General features: G+C 51.4%; 1 protein-coding gene across 1 annotated transcript; it reads left to right on the top strand.

Moving 5' to 3' along the window:
• Positions 1 to 8606: 8606 nt before the first annotated feature.
• On the top strand, positions 8607 to 19034 carry TXLNA (taxilin alpha). Its single transcript, XM_072609854.1, has 11 exons — positions 8607 to 8786; positions 9234 to 9441; positions 9925 to 10263; positions 10915 to 11006; positions 12219 to 12389; positions 12956 to 13150; positions 13854 to 13973; positions 14601 to 14675; positions 14759 to 14851; positions 15387 to 15482; positions 15864 to 19034. The coding sequence occupies exons 2-11, from the start codon at positions 9264 to 9266 to the stop codon at positions 16164 to 16166; spliced, it is 1662 nt and encodes a 553-aa protein (XP_072465955.1). The 5' UTR covers positions 8607 to 8786; positions 9234 to 9263; the 3' UTR covers positions 16167 to 19034.

Genomic DNA, 19034 nt, shown 5'->3' with positions numbered 1-19034 from the left:
TTGAGTCATTGAAGCTTTTTCTTTTTCCTTTTGCACATTTTACTCGTATTATAATTCCTCCTGGCATTTTAGGGACATCCTTGGGTCTCTAAGAGTAGGTTACCTGGCTCTCACCAGTGGTTCATACACTATGTCTATGATTTTACCATTCTGATTGCCTTCTCTTCTGCCTTTCTGCCTCCCCAGGGCTGGGGGGCCTTTGGGGGAAACCAGTCCCACCTCCCCTGGCTTGGGAGATGGGCCACTTTATGATTACAAGGTTGGCTTCAGGAAAGGGGGATAGTAAAGGCCCTCAGATGAAACGACCCAGATGTAGCTACTGATCCTGCTTTTCTAAAACTCCCACCACCCAACTGTCAAAATGGTGCAACCCCTAACTTCATTGTTTACTTGAAATCCCCCTCAATGGTGGGACTTGCCCTGAGGTGGCAACATTTTCTCCTGAGTCCATGGCAAGTGATGGTCTCTCTTTTATTGGGGGAAAAGGGACAGGCCTCAGCCTGGTTTCCACAGAGGGAATGCAGAGATGGTGACCCATGTCGGGATTGATGGAGACTTGTGTCTTTAACCTTTCTTGCTCCTCCTTCACAGCTGGATCATGTTAATTTTACTTAAAACGGAGAGAATGTCAAAGCTCTGTATTTTTTATATTCTATATATTCAGTAGGTGAGTCTTAGTTGGTTTGGGGAGGAAACAGATCTCTGAGCCATCTCAATTTCTATAACTAGGATGCTGTGAGGCAGAGCCTGGTGACCATATCTTCCGCTCACACTTAAAAGGTTGTTCTGTCCTTCTCCCTTCATGCCTGAACTCTGGTGGCCCAAAGTCATGAGTTTGGCATGAGTCAGCCCAGGATTTTCACCTAGCCAAGCACATGAAGATGGCCTAGGGGTTGTAAATAAAAGGTCTCAGAAGGGGAGGGAGTAGGGGAGGGCCTAAGGGAAGAACATGGTCCATCTTAGTCTTGCTGGACTCTTAATAACCCTGAGGTCAGAGAGAACCGTTCTGCAGGAGGTCCTGACTAAACCTGGCTACCATTAGCACCTGATGACCCAAGTAACCCCCCCATCATACAGTGACTATAAGTCTCCATTCTCCTTCTAGACTGGAAGCCTTCTCTTTGCAGTAGTGAGGAAGAGAAGAGGGAGTTTTCCTCTTTCGGTTCCCCAAACATCATTCTGGTATTGACATGGTATGGCAGTGCCCTTCTGCAGGCCTCTTTGTGCACTTAGCATCTAAAATTTACCCCAAGAAACAGTTGCCTCAAAGCATAACCTGTTTTTTGCCTGTAGCTGCAAATAGGAGACATTTGCTGCTGACCAGTAGGGAACCAGGAACCCCAAGGGAAGGGCTCAGGCTCTGGCCTCTGGAAGGCTGTGTGGCAACAAGAGCAGATGGCAATGAAACTTTACACTCAGACTTGAGCAAGCAGAGCAAGTCTGTCTTCTGTTTAGTTGGTCAGAATAAATACTCTCTCAAATCTATGCCTCCTCCTCCCACTTTGAAAAAGAAAAAAGGATGCTTTTGAACAAATTGACCATTGTTGTTGATTTTGAACCTAAGACCACAAGCAGAGTTCTGTACATTGTCCCCTGTTCCCCCAGGCCCTGTTAGACAACAAGGCACCTGCTGTCTTGACCCAGGAAGAAGCCACATGACCAAAGGTTTATTTGCCCTTTTCTTCCCTCCCTATCCCAGGATACATCAGACTCTGGCACTATCCTAGAAGTTGTTACACTGGTAGCTATAGGTAAGAGGCACATATCAAAGATTTCCCTATCCTTTTATAAGCCGATGAACACTGAGCTCTTAGGGCATCCAGCCCTGGAATCCTGAGCTGTTACCCAGAAGGTAAGAGGACTGGAACTCTCTTGTTTCAACAGGCCTTGTGTCATTCACAAGATTATCTTTCCTCAAATCAGGAGAAAAACTTCTTTTGTTGATGTTTTTGATCTAAAGAGTGACAGTATTTCAGAAGAATCCATGTCGAGCAGCATCTCAGCCTTCATCTTGGAGCCTTAAACACATCTGACTATGAGACCCGTGGTGCAGACTGCAGGGCATTTGTGTGGCCCTTGGGCCACTGCTCGGAGCTAAGGAAACACTGACTGCAGATTGGCTTTTGTTGGGCTTTTCTTTGGTCTTCAGTCATTCTCATGCTCCTCTGCCTTAGGGAAATAGTGATGCCTTCTTCTCTGATAGTTCTCAGCCCTTCTTCATTTTTATTTTTGACAAGGTTCCTGTACATCCCAAAGTAGTCTTGCCTTGCTAGCACCTTTCTCTCAGCCCCTAGCCTATCACTGATTTCTTGGCAGCTTTGGCTTGTTAATGCCCTGGTCTCCAAGCCTAAGTCTACAGTCTCAGAATGAGTCTGAGCTTGGGGGACTGAAAGGTAAGGAAGTGGTCTGAGGAGGGGTGTGGATCTACAGGCCTATTATTGAAGGGAATCAGAGCAGCTTCCTTTGCAGCCAGCCTAAAGCATTTTTCAGGACTTTTAAATTTGGGTTTGGCAGGTAAATGACCCATAATCAAAGACTTAGGATCTAAGTTTTTTTGTTAGTACTCCTAGAAAATATATACAAGGACCTGAGAAGGTAGGATGGTATTTCTTAACTGAATGAGCCACTGAATCATTAGCCATCTCATCTCTCTGGTCCATCCAACCCAAATGGTCCAGTTCCACCTGCTTGATCATCATGCCTGGACTCCCTAGGTCCATGGCCCTCCTCCCCAAATCTCTTCACACCTTCCTTTAGATCAAGTAGTGTTTTGTGGACTTTCTTGGCAGCTCTATCCCTCCTTTCATGACCTGCACTGATTTTTGCCCTTTGCAAGCAGGAACATGTTCTCTCAACTCCCCAGGGACCTAAGAATCCCCCTCCCCCAGCAGCCCTTTGAACTCTAATTTATACTGACTCAGAAAAGTCTTTGCCCACCCTAGAAGTTGTTTCTGTGCTACACTCTTTTCTCAACTTGGGGAGCATTATAGGGACGTTCTATTTATGGAAGAATTCAAAGTGTTCATAAGACTCATTCTTTAACATGCTCTCCTCTCTGGGTTAGCACTGTTGGCATGTGCACATCTCCATATGCTTTTGTGTCATGACCTAGAGAATCTACTTGGTGCAGCAGATGCAGGTGCTTTGAAAGAAAACCCAATCTGGGAGAGGTCTGCACATTGTGTGCCAGAGGTGCTCTGACCTCTGCAGCTTCCTGGACTCCCTAAATCGCCTCTTCCTTCTTCCTTCCTTCCCTAAGTTATCTGAGAAAAGGGACAGTGGCCAAGGGCTGTGAGGGAACCTTGGCTCCCACCTTTAGAGCCATCATTTCTGTCTTGTGCCAAAGTCACTATTGTGACCATTCTGTCCTGCCTGCCATGCCTCTCAGGCTTCTCCATTGATGGTACTCATGACAAATTGGCCCTGGGCCTGGAGTAGGGAGCAGGGAAATGGGAAACATGTGACTATAGCATTTGTGAGTGTGTGTACGTGTGTGTGTGTGTGTATGTGTGTGTGTATACACGTACTTTCAGCTGATTTCCTCCCCAGCAGTCCCCTCCTCTCAGTGTCAGAAATTGGGGGGTTGATACAGTGAATGCATTTGCATTCTGGAAAGATCAAGATTTTGAGGCAAGTCAATCAGGCAAGACCTTCTAAAAGCAGAAGTGGAGTATGTTTTCAGCTCAGTCCTTTTGCACTGATCCAGCTTCTTCTGTGTCTTAGTTTTGTCTTCTCAAATTTCATGGCTTCTGCTCAGTAGCCCAGAGGGACCACCGTGTATCCCACCTCGAGGCTCCACCTGCAGATTTTGCTCCAGACTTGTTCCTCAAGCATCTGATGTTCTAATCCCTAGCCAGGGCAAGAAGTAAAGAACCAGCAGACAGAGAGGCCTTTCACCAAGGTGATCAGCAGAGGAATTATTGGCTGCTTTAAACAACAGAGTTTGCTCCCCACCCTACCTCAGGGGTCACCTCAGGTGGCTTATGATAGACATCTGGGGACCCCTAAACCTTTCTTCCTGCCAGTGCAGGGCAAGCAATCCACACTATCCCTCGGAGTCTGCAAAACCTATCTCTGAATGATCCCAGGGTGGAGGTGGGATCATTATTTCAAGGGTCAAGAGAGAGTTGTATAGGGAGAAATACACACACACACATCTGGGACCCTCTGCCTCACAATTGTCCAGGTCAGAGCTTAGCTTTCACAAACTTATTCCCTATCAAGAGAAGAATCACAGACTCTGAGACCAGTTTTGGCCAAGGAATGGGGCTGGAGTTCATTGTTACTGGATGTTTATTTACCCCAGTCTATGGCATCTTCCTACTACAAACCACTAGGGGAGAGAAGAGTGAGTGAAACAAGCTTGTGCCTCAGGCAGGTTCCTTCCCTTCCCTCCAGAAACCAGCCCAGAAATCTTTGCTGGTTTTCCCTTTATTCTAAAATGTTTATTTTTCTCTGTGGTTCTGGCTATCTTACCTTCCACCCACAAACCCCAAATGTGCTTAGAGGCCCTCTGGCATCCATTAGCCACAGCTGGGAAATTCTAGACTGGACACAGGGCAAAGACAGACTGTGGAGTTGAGCGCGATGAGTACAGACTTAACAAATGATATTTATATACACATCAATTTGAAGAGAAAAATGTATTTCTTTAGGTTTCAAACACTGTGTAACAAATATAATGCAAAAATAAAGACCTGTTGAAAAGTTCTTAGTAGTCTCCTTTCATTTAGGCCCTTGCAATGCCTTTGGATTGAGGTTGACATCTTGTAGCTAGAAGAAACTGACCCCAGGGAGTAAGGTGGCTGGTGTGCCTGGAGAGGGCAATACCAAGCTTGAGGTGTGCCATGCACTGGCTTCAGCAGAACAATTAGCCTCCCTTCTGTGAACATTACCAGGAGACCTTTGGAGACCACAGATCCCACTTGGATTCAGACCTAAGGAACAGCTTTGGGATAGTCTCTCTAAAAACATTAAACATGCTCTCATTTAGAAGCTAGTTGACAACAGAGATGTAAATTTTTTTCATTTACATTCCTAGACCCCCCTGAAATCCATTTGGACTCCAAGTTAATTAAGCACCTTCTGATAAATAAGGAATAACATTGAATTCAGTGTCACACCTATTTGTCTTGTCTCTGGCCTTGATTTATATGATGATAAGCAAGTCACTTAAATCAGATTTTTGAACTAGATATGACTTTAGAAATAATCTACTCTAACCTCATAATTTTCTAGATGAGGAAACCAAATCTTGGAGTGATTCCAAGGGTTCCCCAAGATCAGTAGGAAGCGAAATCTGAGCTCAAACATAGATCTTCTTACTCTGCATCCACTTCATTACATGCCATGCCAACATGAACTCTGTTTACCTATTTTTATCTATCTAAAAAGGTGGTACTAGTATTCAAACAGTAGTGAGTTCCTCCTCATTGAAGGTATTCAGGCAGAGGCTGAATGACCACTTGTCAGGTACATTTGAATAGGTTTTCCCATTGGGACTAAATGACCACTAAGTTCTCTTTCAGTTCTGATTTTTTAATATTCCTATTTCTTGCCTCCTAGAGACATTTGTGAAGATTACATAAGGTACTTCATTGTCAAGCACTATAAGATCGTTAGTTGCCCCATTCCCCTGGTGTGAAGAGGTTGGCATGGAGAGGATTTGATACTGATGCCCCTAATTGACCATGAGGGAAAGTTAGGTGAATGAACAGGCATGGGATGGAGTACACACAGTCACTGAGAAAGCTGGAGACTCAAATTTTTTGGTCCCTGCTCCTAGCATGGCCCTGGCAATAGACAAGAGGAAGGGAAGACTTAAGACAGGATACAGCTGCTCTTAGTAGTGAGGACCCCTAGACCAGGAACAGCTGTAGCTTAGGCCATTCCTCTTAGGAAAGAAGCTGCTTCCATACCCTTACATACCTGGATTTAGCCTATGGAGGTTGGGCTCAATGTTTCTAATCCCAATGAAGTAGCCACTCTGCCTTTGCACCAGAATAATCAGTCTGTGACAATTCCCCATTTGGTGGAGATGGCCCAGGATAGCCAGCACAGGTCTCCTGGTACAAAGGGTCACATCTGATAGGAAGAGGGACATGCAAGATAAAAAAGACAGTAGCCTACGGGCTGTGGTCTGCACAAAGCCATCCTATGGGGGAAGAGACCTGCATTAATTAGAGTCTCAGAGCCTTGTGGGATTTTAATGCAACTCCATTGTATAGAGAAGGAAACTGAGGCTCTAAATCAGTCATGGCCTAATTCTACAACAGTGAGTGAATATGTGAAAAAGCTGAAACAATATGAAGCCAGGTCTCCTTGCTTCCAGCCTGGGTTGCCACAATTCAATATTTAATTAGCTTTTTTCATGGTATAAATGAAGCGAAGCTCATAACATTGTATTGGCCTTTTGTGTTGATTATGATGAGAGGTTATGTGCAGGGTTATAACTAGCAATTGTGGCATTTGGGACAGTCTGTTAAGAATTACTCTCAAACCCCCTTCACGGTAAGAAAATAGTACAAGGATTACCTCAAGCATTCAGTTGAGTGGGAAAGGGAATCAGTCACTGTTGCAACTTTGATGCTGCTAGAGGAAAACATTTTTTACACTCTTGAACTTAGTGCCCTGTGGCAAAGCTCTGTTTGCCCCACTCTTTATCTCCAGGATTGACGGCTTCTAATTTCTGATCTCACCTCTGGAAGGAATGAAAATAGGTTCAACTTATCCCATTCTAGAAGCTGATGGGATTCCAGTGCTCTGTCTGGCAAGAGCCCTGGGCTTGCAGCTAAGAATTCTGACTAGTTTTATCTTTTACTGCGTGACAGTAACTCAGTTGTCCCCACTGGGTGTCTTTCTGTCTTCTGTCAAAAGAACTGCACCAGATAGTCTGGCAGGAAGTCATCCTCCTTGACGCTGGCTTTTCTCTGTCTTCTCATGGTCTTGCTCTCTCCCAGTTGTCCTACCAACCGATCTAATCACTCCTAAAATATCCTTTGCTAATGTCTTGTCCTCATCGGGCATGAACTAAAAATCTGTCCTGAGTCCTTGTCTCTTCCCCTCTATACTTTTTTAAGTTATCCCATCCGCCCTGTTCAGTCAGTTATTATATCTGTGCAGGTAATTCTGAGACTCACATCTCTCTTCTACAGCAGTTTCACATCAGGAATTTCCTACTAGGCGTTTCAAACTAGATATCCCAAAGGCCAGCCAAACTCAGTAGGTACCAAATGGAATTCATGAGCTTGCCCCTTAATCCCTCCCCTCCTCCAGACCTCTGTGATTCTCAGCATCACCAGGCTTTCAGTTGCCAGTCTTGATGCTGGGTCATCTCTGGTCATCCTGATGAATATCTGATCCGGGGAGGAGAAGGTGAGGCTGCTGACCTGCCCAGTCCTCCCTCCCTGCCAGCCATGCCATTCGTTTCCCTGATGTCAGGGTCCCCTTGAGAACAAAGGACAAAGCCTCTGCCATCTCATGGCGTCCCCTCCAGTTCTCCTGCCCCTTGTCAACCTTGTCTTTTCTGCCCACCTAGCACCTCCATCACCGCGCAGCGGCCCGCACTTCACCACGTCGCCAGCCTGCTTCCTTTCCTCTCCATCCTCTTACCGCGGCCCAGACGGCTTGTCCACAGGGCAGTCTGCCCAGGGCACCCCTCTCTGCTCAGGGCGCGCCAGGGGCTCCCAGTTACGGCCTCTAGGATTAAATACAGCCCCTTTTGGTGTGGACCACCAGCCCATTCCCATCCCCACGCTCTTCCTACACTTGCCCCGCCCTATTACCCTCCCCTCTGGAGGTCTACTTCCCACCGCCAAGCCTTTGCCCTTCCAGTCCCCTACGCCCAGGATTTCCTCTCCCTTAGAATCCGAGGCTTTTCCTGATCCTCTGCGGTTTCCCCTTGGCCTCCCCTCGTCTTCCTGGGGCCCGTGTGAAGCCTGTGGGGCTGTGTGCGCGTGCGCCATCTCCCCACTAGGGGGCAGTCCGGAAGGTGAGTTCGAATCCGGCCCCAGGCGACGCTGGGGACACGTGGGCGGGATCCACCCAAGTATCGGCCCAGTGCCCGGCACGCCGTGGGCGCCTAAGTGCTGTACCTCCTTACAAACGGACGGGGCCAAGAATGGAGGAAGACTGTCTGCGGACTTCAATTTTCTCTTTTTTAAGGAATAAAATTTGTCTTTTTTTTTTGCATCATCTCCAGCCTATAGATAGTGAGAGAAGTCCGCCGGGTAGGGCTTAAGCCCTCCTTAGGGCACGTTCTCTCGCGTCGGAACACAAGGCCCTCGAGGCAAGGGAGGCTTTCGTGGTGGCCTTGCACCCCGGCGCACAGGCCACGACACACGTCGGCGTTGGCGCGCTCCGTCCCCCTCCCACTGGGAGGGGAACATCGCTCAGCCCCGCTGCGCCCTGGGATTGGTTCTCAATCCTCACAGCGGAGCATGACGGGATCTGTAGTGTCCGTCTCTTCCCCCCTTCCACCTCCTTCGTGCCCAGCTTCCCCTCGGCTGAGACCGTCGCAGCCTCACCCTTCCCGACAGGCCTTGCAAGGCCTCTGGCTTCTGATTGGCTAAGGCTGGGGGAGGGGGCGGGCGTCTCCACCGGCAGCCGTTGTCCGGCGTTTCCGGTGTGAGGCCTGAGCCGGTAACCCTACGCCGTGAGCCTTGTTTGGGGGAGGGAATCGGCCGTAGGGGAAGAAGAGGCATCGGCTGAGGCGGGGGTGGGAAAGGAGAGCGAGGACCGGACGGAATCGCATCCTGCCTGACTCACAGGCCCGGGAGGAGCGCGCGGTACGGAGCGCGCGGACGCAGGGAGAGGAGAGGGAGAAGTCGGGCCTTGGCGGGGGAGTGGGGGGGGGAGAAGGAGAGCCATGAATGAGGGCGCTAGCGCGCTTGCGCGGGAACATCCCGAGGGGGCGCGAGGCAGAGCGGGGCGGAGCCCACGTGGGATGTGGGGCTGGGGTCTCCCGGAGTGGCGCCCCTCCCCCGGCCCTGGGAGGCGGGGACTGAGCGTGCCGGGGCTACTGAGAGGGGAAGCCCTGAGACGGGAGGGCCTCCGATTTGGGAGCTAGGCCCGGCCTGCGGGGTGGGAGCAGACCTCCCCGTCCGGCCCCTGCGGACGCTTGTCTGCGCACCCCCAGGTGCCCCCGAGGCAAGCCTGACTGGGGTCGTGGAGGAGCCCCCTCCCCAGGGAGTCCGGCCGAGAACCTTCAAGGGCGGGGGGTTTGTCTCTGAAAGGTTGGTTGAGCCCCGGCATCCTTCGGCACCATGAAGAATCGGGACAAGGAGGGGGGCGCCTCGAAGCTGCCGGCCAGCCCTTCCAAAGCAAAAGCCCCGGCCCCGACCTCGAGGCCCGAGGGCCAGCCGGCCCCCCAGGACTGCGCCCCCAAAGCAGACGGAAATGCGGGAGGGCCGGCCAGCCAGGCCTCGGCGGAGAAGAATGACGGTACGGTGCCAGGCCGGCCCGCAAAGCCGTGGGGGGAGGGGGGTGTGCCCGCAGCCGGCAGAGCGCCCCGAGGTGTGTGGAGCTTGGAGCTCTGCTGGCGAGGGAGCCTGGAAATGAGTCTTCCTCCTTTGGGAGCGGGAGGCTCCCACCAGCCCGAGGACCTTCTTCGGGAAGTGTACCTGTTGCTTTGTTTGGGAGCACAAGGGCAGATTTTCAGGAATCCTTGGGCACGCACTCGTGAAGCAGGACAGTGTGGGGGAGAGGGAGAAGGCTGTGGGCATCAGGGCCCTCAGGAGCCTCCGGGGGCTGGCAGGTCCTAGGTACGTAATGGTGGCTAAGAAGAAACTGCCCTCAGCTTCACTGGTTCCTCTCTCAAGACAGGAAAATAATCGTCATGACACACACGTCACAGCCCGGTTATAAGGAACTTGTTTTATGGCGTGGAGCCATTTGTTTTACTTTGTGCTCTGTTTTTTGTTGCAGCGGGGCAGACCAAGAATTCTCCGTCAGGGCCTGTTTGTGATGTCTCCGAGGAGCTGAGTCGGCAGCTGGAAGATATATTGAATACCTACTGTGTGGATAGCAGTCAGGAGGGACCAGGGGATGAGGGGGGCCAGAATGAGCACACAGAGCCAGATGAGGTAGAGAAGAGCAGGAATTACTCTGCCCGGAATGGAGAACCAGAGCCGGGGACCCCTGAAGTCAATGGAGTGAAGGAAATCACCAAGGGAGAGCCAGGTGTTGAAGAGATCCGGGCAAATGATGAGAGTGGGGACCGAGACCAGAAGCGGGTCCAGGAAAAGAAGAAGGCCAAAGGCCTGGGTAAGAAAGGTGGAAACCTTGGTACATCGAGTTTCAAGGTTTTATCACATTATCCCTGCTATTTCCCTTGTCTGTGAGACTGTTAGATCTCCTCCACTCCACCTTAGTGGTGTATAATCCTTGAGGGCAAAGATTTTGTCCTTTCCCACCTTTGTATGGCAGACACTGAACATAACAACAAATACCTCTTTGATAGAATTTGGTTTCAAGAGGTGAGAGAGAATTTGGAGACCCTGGGCAAGTCACTTATCCCTAGTTGCTGCCAAAAAGAGGGAGAGAAATTGGAGTAAATGTCATTTGTGGCCTGCCTGCTCTAGAGGCTCTAAGTGGCAATTGTTTCATGTATGCGGATCCTAGGGCTCAGGCTCCAGATGTCTCAGGCTTCAACTGTTGGGGATTTTTCTTTGTCCATCTCTTCCTTTCCTGCCACTTATTTTCTCTTTAAGAGGAAAAATGTACAGATCCTAGGAAAGCAACCCACTGAATGTGCCAGGGAAGATTCCTCAGCCTGCCCCTTTATCTACGTGGCAAATCTTGGGAGTGAACTGAGGGTTGTGCGGACAGAGGAGTGGGGATCTGGGGCTGAGAGCTAACCCTGTTGCGTGGAGGCGTATGTGAGGAAGAGTCACTCTGTGCCCCTGTGTCTTCCAGGGAAGGAGATCACTTTGCTGATGCAGACACTGAACACCCTTAGCACCCCAGAGGAGAAATTGGCTGCGCTATGCAAGAAATATGCTGAGTTGGTCAGTTTTGGGCCCTTCTGCAGGGTTGTGGAGTCTAGGGGACTCCAAGGTTGGCATGGGCCTGACCCTGAGGAGGAAATGTGGGTGACAGCACATCCCAGCCTGGACACTACACCAGGTGACGGGTCAGATTTGGTTCCTTGACGAAGACTGTGGAGGCAGAGATGAGGAGAGCCTCCCTAGCTGTGTTCCCCGGGGTCTCTGAGAGAAGGGAGAGGGTATTTGCAATATTCCCAGAAATATTGGATTGAGTCTCCTTTCAGGAGTTGTTCCCCCACTTTGGGGCCTGTGATGAATCTCCAGTGTGGATGGGGTCACATGAGAAATGACTAGGGGCTGGCTAGAGGGGCACTTTGCTTTAGATACTTTACCAGGGCCATCCCCTGTTTGGCAGCTGCCCTCAGAGATGGCGGGTGGGGAGCAGTGGTGCTCCTCAGGAGCTGGGGAGGCAGGCTCAAAGGTGGTTCATTAACACTGTCAAGGTCACACAGCCAAGAAGGGCCTGGCTACCAGAGCCATGACACTGTTCCTTCTCCAAATATAACCTGGTACTTTGAACATGTGAAGTGTCCATCCTCAGCCTCTCTAGCTACTTTGTTATGGGGGAAGTGAGGGCTAGTGAAGGAGGGCCATTTCTGGCTTCTCTGACCTTGACTCCTTCATCTCTGAAGGGGGGTAGCCTCTCAGAGTGGAGGCCTGGCTCAGATGGACTCTGCCTTGGGCAGATGGGGAGCAGTCCCCCCTGCCCTGCTCAGCCCCTGGGGCTAACGAAGCATATAGTGGCCTTGTCTAAGCCTGAATCTTTTGTTTACTCTGAGGCAGTGGGCATTGGTGATAATGGGACAGTAATCCCGTTGCTCAGTGCTCTCCCTCCCAACAGCCCTGTAAGACAGGTACTTTGTAAATATTAGCCCCTTTTCACAGATGACAAATTGATGTTCCAAGAAGTTCAGGGACTCGCCCAATATTCCCCAACTTGTAAGTGTTGGAATGAGGGGAAGAAAGGCAGAAAATGGAGAGATTGGATTGAGTGGGAGGAGAGGATTCGAAGATGGTTGCCTGACTGCTTTGGTCCCTGGTGGTCCATGCAGGCCCAAGGACAGACGAGCAGTCTTTCTAAGGGATCAACCTTGTCTGTGAGTCTGAGCACTACCCTCTGTGCTCTCCCATCACTTGCCGCTTCCCTCCCCCATTTCCCCTTGTGTCTTACAGCTGGAGGAGCACCGCAATTCTCAGAAACAGATGAGAGTTCTGCAGAAGAAGCAGAGCCAGCTGGTGCAGGAGAAGGACCACCTGAGGAGTGAGCACAGCCGAGCTGTCCTGGCCCGAAGCAAGCTGGAAAGCCTGTGTCGGGAGCTTCAGAGGCACAACCGGACCCTCAAGGTATGGTTCGGGGCAACACCTGGGGTGAGTGAGACTCGACAGGGCCCTGAGTGACAAACTGGAAGAAGCAAGGCAGATTGGGCTTGTGAGAGCTGGGAGGGGGCTGCCTTTGGAGAAGCTTATCACTGGTATTTAGGATCAGGAGTGGGCAATCTGTAACCCAAGGCCATATGTGGCCCTATGGGTCCTCAAGTACAGTCCTTTGAATCCGAATTTTACAGAACAAGTCCCTTAATGAAAGGATTTGTTCTGTAAAAGCTGGACTTAGTCAAAAGGCTGTATCCAAGGACCTAGAGGGCCACATGTGGCCTCGAGGCCTCTGACTGCCCTCCCCTGGTTTAGATGATCTGGGGGCTTTTCTAGCTCCTAATCTGGGGTGACCTCTCAGCTGTTGTTCAGAAATCGTTGCCAGGCCTTTTGCCGCTTCTGCATCACCATCTGTGAGGAGGTTATCATCAAGACACAGCAGCCTCTACCCCCAGGGAGCCTGAACGGCCCTTCCTGCCATGGCCTCTTAGCCCACCTCTGGCGGGTTCCTCACCTGTGTCCTCCCCCCGGCTCTGTAGGAAGAAGGCATCCAGCGAGCACGTGAGGAAGAGGAGAAGAGGAAGGAGGTGACCTCCCATTTCCAGGTGACCCTAAATGACATCCAGCTGCAGATGGAGCAGCACAACGAGCGCAACTCCAAGCTGCGCCAGGAGAACATGGAGCTGGCTGAGCGACTCAAGAAGCTCATTGAGCAGTATGAGCTTCGTGAAGAGGTGCGGGCATGCGGGTGGCCCCTGGAGGTGTGGGGGCAGGAGCACAGGCTGGAATTGCCCTCCCTGGTATGGGCTAGCCTTGGGCAGACACACGGAGGGCTTGGCTGAGGTGCTGTTAGACATCTTTCTAGCCTGGGTGACAGGGCAGGGGATGCTCTTGGGGGCACAGTTTGCTGTTTTTGTGTATGGTGGCCTTCCCACCTACAATTTCCTAACAATTAGACTAACAGTGGCATGTTGTAGGCAGCCCAAGGGCTTTACCTAAAGGCCCAGTGGAGCTTCCCTGCTCTCCTGGCTGGGGAGGTACGCCAAAGTATTATTTTCCCCATGTTACGGATACAGAAAGTGAGCTCAGAGAGGATAGTGATTTCCCTTGCATCACACAGGCTAGTCAGTAACAGAAGCAGGATTTGAACCCAAGTTTGTCCTGGCTTTGAGTCTAGTATTCCTCACTACCCTGAGGTGGTTTTTTTAGTGTGGTGAAACCCATGGAGCTGGCACTAACCTGGAAAGGGGTTTTGAAGAGAGGTCACCTGCTGTCAGGGGGAGAGCATCAGGTCAGACTCAGGTGACCTTGAGTGATTGACAGCTTCCCAGGGCAGCTAGAAACCTCCTTTTGGTCTAGGCCTGGGTGAGCATATAGCATCATCATCTGGGCACTGGCCAAGCCCCCTCCCCTCACGACCTGGGCTTCTCTTGGCAGCACATTGACAAGGTCTTCAAACACAAGGACTTACAGCAGCAGCTGGTGGACGCCAAGCTACTACAGGCCCAGGAGATGCTGAAGGAGGCTGAGGACAGGCACCAACGAGAGAAAGACTTTGTAAGTGTTCCCCTGAGGAGCGGGCCCCCTCACCTTGGAGGAGCCCCTCTGAAAACTTCCTCAGCCAGGGAGGCCAATCAGGTATGGCTCATCCGAGGCATATGCTGGGTTGGAGATGTTCATTTCATTAGCCTTTGGTCTTGTCTGTAGCTAAAGAACCATGTGTGCTGAAAATTAAAATCACCAAATCTGGATTAAGGGTTCCTTGTGCAGGCTCTGGAACTCAGCACAGGGCAGTCAGGGATAGATAGAAGCTGAGGGGGCGGGGTGGGGGGCGGGGTCAGGAATTCTGCATGGAGGGCCTTGGGGAGATGGTGAGGCCTGGCAGTCACAGGATGCTGGCCTTGGAGCTCAAAACATGAGTTCGGGCTTTGACCTCTTGCCTTTTCTGGGTCACAGTTTCTTCATCTGTAAAATCTGGGGGTGATACGTTCACAAGGTTAGGATGACAGACACTGGGGCAAAGAGCTTGGTGTTGCCTCTGCAAGGCCTTGGCTAAGATGCACACTACCCTGTTATGAGAGCATTGTCCTCTGATGGCAGCAAACCTCCATCCTGTGCTGCTTTTACTGAGAGAAGGTGACACTTGCTGGGGTTGGAGGCCTCTCATTCTTCTCTTTGCAACAGCTTCTGAAGGAAGCGGTGGAGTCCCAGCGTGTGTGTGAGCTGATGAAGCAGCAGGAAGCCCACCTGAAGCAGCAGGTAGGGCTGAGGGAGGTGGTGTCCCTGGCATTGGGCAGGTGAGTGGGCTGCAGGGCCTGACACCCAAGCTTTGGTCTTCACAGCTTGCACTGTACACAGAGAAGTTTGAGGAGTTCCAGAACACTCTGTCCAAGAGCAGCGAGGTATTCACGACATTTAAGCAGGAAATGGAAAAGGTAATGTGCCTGGGGAAAGGTCACCACGAGCCCTTGAGTACTGCCCCTTACTGACTTAACATGTCACTGTGGGCGACCTTTCAACTTCCCTGTGTGTCTGTTCATCTGTAACATGGAAATCACCATCGTTGGCCCCCAGGGCCATCATGGGAAGCATGAGGGACATGTGAGATGGTATTTTTCTTCCAGTACTGGGGCCAGCTTGATGACTCCACTCTGGGGACAGTTTTCCCAGTCCTGTCTGCCTTTTTTTCTTTTTTTTTTTTTTTAAAGTTGGAGTTAGGGTGTACATTATTCAATTCTACCCAATAGGGTAAAGTGGTTATGTGGACAACCAACTTTGGGGAAAGACTCCAGATCTCTTACCATAACTGTCACCATTAGTAATTGTGTAGGCCTGGAAAGCCTGTGGTGAGGGCCTAACCAGCCTCACTCCCTTTGGTATTGGGGCTTTGACCTGAGCCCCATGTTGTCCCGCCATCCCTCCAGCTCTCCTGGACTCAGTAATGGTTCCCTTTTATTCCTCACTTGACAGATGACCAAAAAAATCAAGAAGCTGGAGAAAGAGACCACCATGTACCGATCTCGGTGGGAGAGCAGCAATAAGGCGCTGCTGGAAATGGCTGAGGAGGTGTGTGTGTGCGGAGGGATTGTGCCTGTGGGAGGGGGTGGCCACCCCGGGCTCCTCCAGAGCATGGCTCTCTCCTGAGAGAGAGAGAGAATTGTCCTTGAACAGTTTTCAGGGTAGTGAACATCAGGAAACAGTATGGGGAAGGAAAGGAAAGCATGAAAGACATTAAGGAACCCAGGGGAGGGGGGCTCATTGTCCTGCTTGGGTGGCCACTCCAAGCTTCTTTCTCAAGACTGAGGAGGAGCGTGCTAGGATTTGCATACACGGGGCAGACTGTAGTCTTGACCTAGACACCTTGAAATTCAAGCTGCCCTCACAGAAGGGGGACACAGGACCGAGCCCTTCTGTTGCTTAGTTCTAAAAAGGCACCTTTTCTTTCAGAAAACTCTTCGCGACAAGGAGCTGGAAGGCCTGCAGGTGAAAATCCAGCGGCTTGAGAAGCTTTGTCGGGCCCTGCAGAGTGAGCGCAATGACTTGAACAAGAAGGTGCAGGACCTGAGTGCCCATCCCCCACCGGGTGAAGCAGATCCCCCAGAGTCTCCTAAAGGCCCTCCGAGGGACAGCCGTGCTGAGCCATCAGTCGAGGGCCCCCAGCCTCTGTGTGACATGGAGGCTGCTCCCCAGGGCCTAGAACTGAGCCCAGGCCAGATGCAGACTGATGAAGCTGCCCCTTCTGCAGACTAGAGAGACCCTGTGGAAGGAAGACCAGGGATGCCAGGAGGGGGCTAGTGAATGTTACAGGTCCCCCTCTCAGCTTAGGGGCTGCTGTGGAGAAGAGCTGCAGCTCACCAGGCATTTGACACTTTGCGATTTAGGTTCGTGAAGATTTTTATATATATATGGCATATAAAAGTGTGTGCCATTCCCCATACTTTTATATACATACATGTATAAAACAAGCACTTGCTTTCCCATGCCCCAGTGCATGTGGAGAGATGTGTGACTGATGGGTGCTCGGAGGGGCTTAGCAGAGGGCCTCATCTCCTGTGGCTGCTCCTGAGCCATGTTATTGGGCTGTTCCTCCCCCTCCCTCCCAGCCCCAGGACCATAGCTTCCCCAGCGCCCCAGGGCGCACACACACAAGTGCACACGCACTCTCTTGTATTTTGGTTGAGAATTGGGTCGCTGTGGCTAGGCTGTCACGGAGCTGAAGCGTCTCTGCCCTGTTGCTCTGGGGGCCAGCAGGGATCCATCAGTGCTTTATTGTTTTCCAATGGAGAGAGACTGGAGTGAGGAGCCCATTTATTTAAAGACCCACAGTCGGAGCCTCGTGAGCTCTCCAGTCGTGCCCAGACTAGACAGCGTGCCCCAGTAGCCTTATGATTCACAGTTGCCTCTTCCTCCAGCACAAGGGGATTGAAAAGAGGTCATCCAAAGGGTTGTTTCAGAAGGTGAGGAGTTGATGAGGTTGGAGGAGGACTGAGCAATAGATGTCGTCTTTAACCTTGTATCTGGTCCTTCTCTGCCCTGCTCCAGCTTGGGGCCTGTAGCTAAGTGGGTGCAGTAGATGCATGTTCTCATGGGGAGATGGAAGCTTCCCTTTAGTGTTGCCCAGGACGTGTGCTTGAATCACTACAGGGGCTGTAGGACCCTGAGGGCTGTCTCTTGTTCTAGTAGCGGCTCAGCCCCAGGACCTGACCCTAGCTACCCCCCACCCATCCCCACAGACTCCTCAGAACAACTCCCAGCCACCCCGTGGCTGGATGAAAGCTCTTGCAAGACTCCCACCTTACCCGTGAACACTAAGCTTTCCTTGATTGAGCAGAGGTCTAAAGATGACCTCCTGGACTTGCAGAAGGCTGCAGTCTTCACATCAGCCTCTACACTGACCAAGGTCAGAGGGCACAAGATTTCTTCCAAAATTGGCCCATTCCTGGGAGGAGCAGGAAATCTATAGCTGGAGAGCCATCTCTAATGAGCCTGTGACAGGGACTTTGTCCTTGAGGCACCAGTCGCATTTCCTGCCATATGCATTGATTTCCCTAGGACCAGCCAAGCCTCAGCTGCCAGGCAGGGGCCTCCGGGACCTCTCCTCCAACCTAGATTTTGTGGGACCAAAGGAGCTACAGAACCTGCAGGACAGAGTAGAGGAAGGGGCTGGCGTAGAGGACTCAGCCCCTTCTTCCCCCTCCTGGCCATTACTGTCATGCTAAGTCCTATTCATGGGCTAACCCTAAATCATGTTCTCACAGACCTTGTTCTCCAGTGTTAGGCTTCCCTTCCCCTTGTGCTCCAACTTCTGTCTTTGGGTGACCCTGGATTAGCCTTAGGCAAGACCCAGAGCAGCATCCAGCTGGTCCTTTGTGTGTCTATGTAGACCAAAGCCAACAACGAAGCAGTAACGGCAGTTGTCAGCGCCTGGTGACTGGTTGCATGTTGGCCCCACACCCAGCCAGCTCTTGGTTTTATTTGCATCTTTCCACCCCCAGGGTAGAATAGAAGGGGCTCCATTGCTCCTGTCTCTGTATTCTCTTTCAGTCTTCCAAGATACCCCTTCCTCTGCTGTTCACCTCTTGGTGAGTGCTAGCCCAGAGCCACTACCCCAAGGCCTTCTGGGCAGTATAAAGAGGGCATGGGTGGCATTCATTGCCCAACTCACTTCAGCTACCTCTAAGCTGCTGCCTGCCTAGGGCTATAGAAGCAGCCTCCAGCCCTCACTGTTGGAGCCCTTTGCTGGGAAAGAACTCATGGTGAGCCCAGATGCCTCATCTGGCCATGGACTGTGACTTCTCCATTCAGCACTCAGTAAACCATTTCACGGATTCAGTTAGCGCTGGCTCTGCTCCCTCGGGCAACAGCAGCCACCACATTAGGGCTTCCTTTCCCTCCTTGGCACCTTTTCAATTCTTAGTCTTTCTCCCACTAGTGACCAAATCTCAGAACTCACCACACCCACTGCTGGCTGCTCTCCCAAGGGAGTTGGTCCAGGCTGCAGCTCTCTCCTTTTAGCTTTTTAAAGTGGATGGATGTTTAGCCCTGGGCAGGCAAGGGACAGGCTGGGTTATACAAGGAACCTGGGCTGGTCCCAGTGGGTGAGGTAATCCAGGAGTACTGTACTTGGGCTCTTCAGCCTCAGGCCCAAAAAGCTCTGAAGCTGGCGGCTCTGGTTTCAGGGCTTCAGCCCCGTGCCCATTCTCTTCCCTTTAGCGGGGGCCTCTTGTCCCAAGAACGCATCCAGCCCATTGGGTCATAGGCACAGAGTATATCATCTGTGCCACAGCATTCTGGAGTAAATTATCCATGGGTCAAATCTGGGCATTTTCTGTGAGGTGCCTATTCAGAATGGCTCGGTTTGGGGCTGTGGAACACCCCCCCCCCCCCCCCCCCCCCGAGCGAGCTTGCCAATGGCACAGCAAGGTAGACAGGGTTTGAGGGGAAGAGTAAAGACACAGGCACGGCTTCCTGCCTGTTGGACCCTCCAGGCAGCCTGGCCCCATGGAGGTTGGAAGCTGTATGCTAACAGCTGTCTTTTTCCTTTTCACAACAGACGTGGGGGTGGGGTGATTTTGATGTATTTTTAACCACATTAAATAGTCTGTTGCCTTAACTTGA

This window comes from Notamacropus eugenii, chromosome 5, assembly GCF_028372415.1.
Source record: "Notamacropus eugenii isolate mMacEug1 chromosome 5, mMacEug1.pri_v2, whole genome shotgun sequence".
Lineage (NCBI taxonomy): Eukaryota > Metazoa > Chordata > Mammalia > Diprotodontia > Macropodidae > Notamacropus > Notamacropus eugenii.
This window is presented reverse-complemented; position numbering and strand designations above follow the sequence as displayed.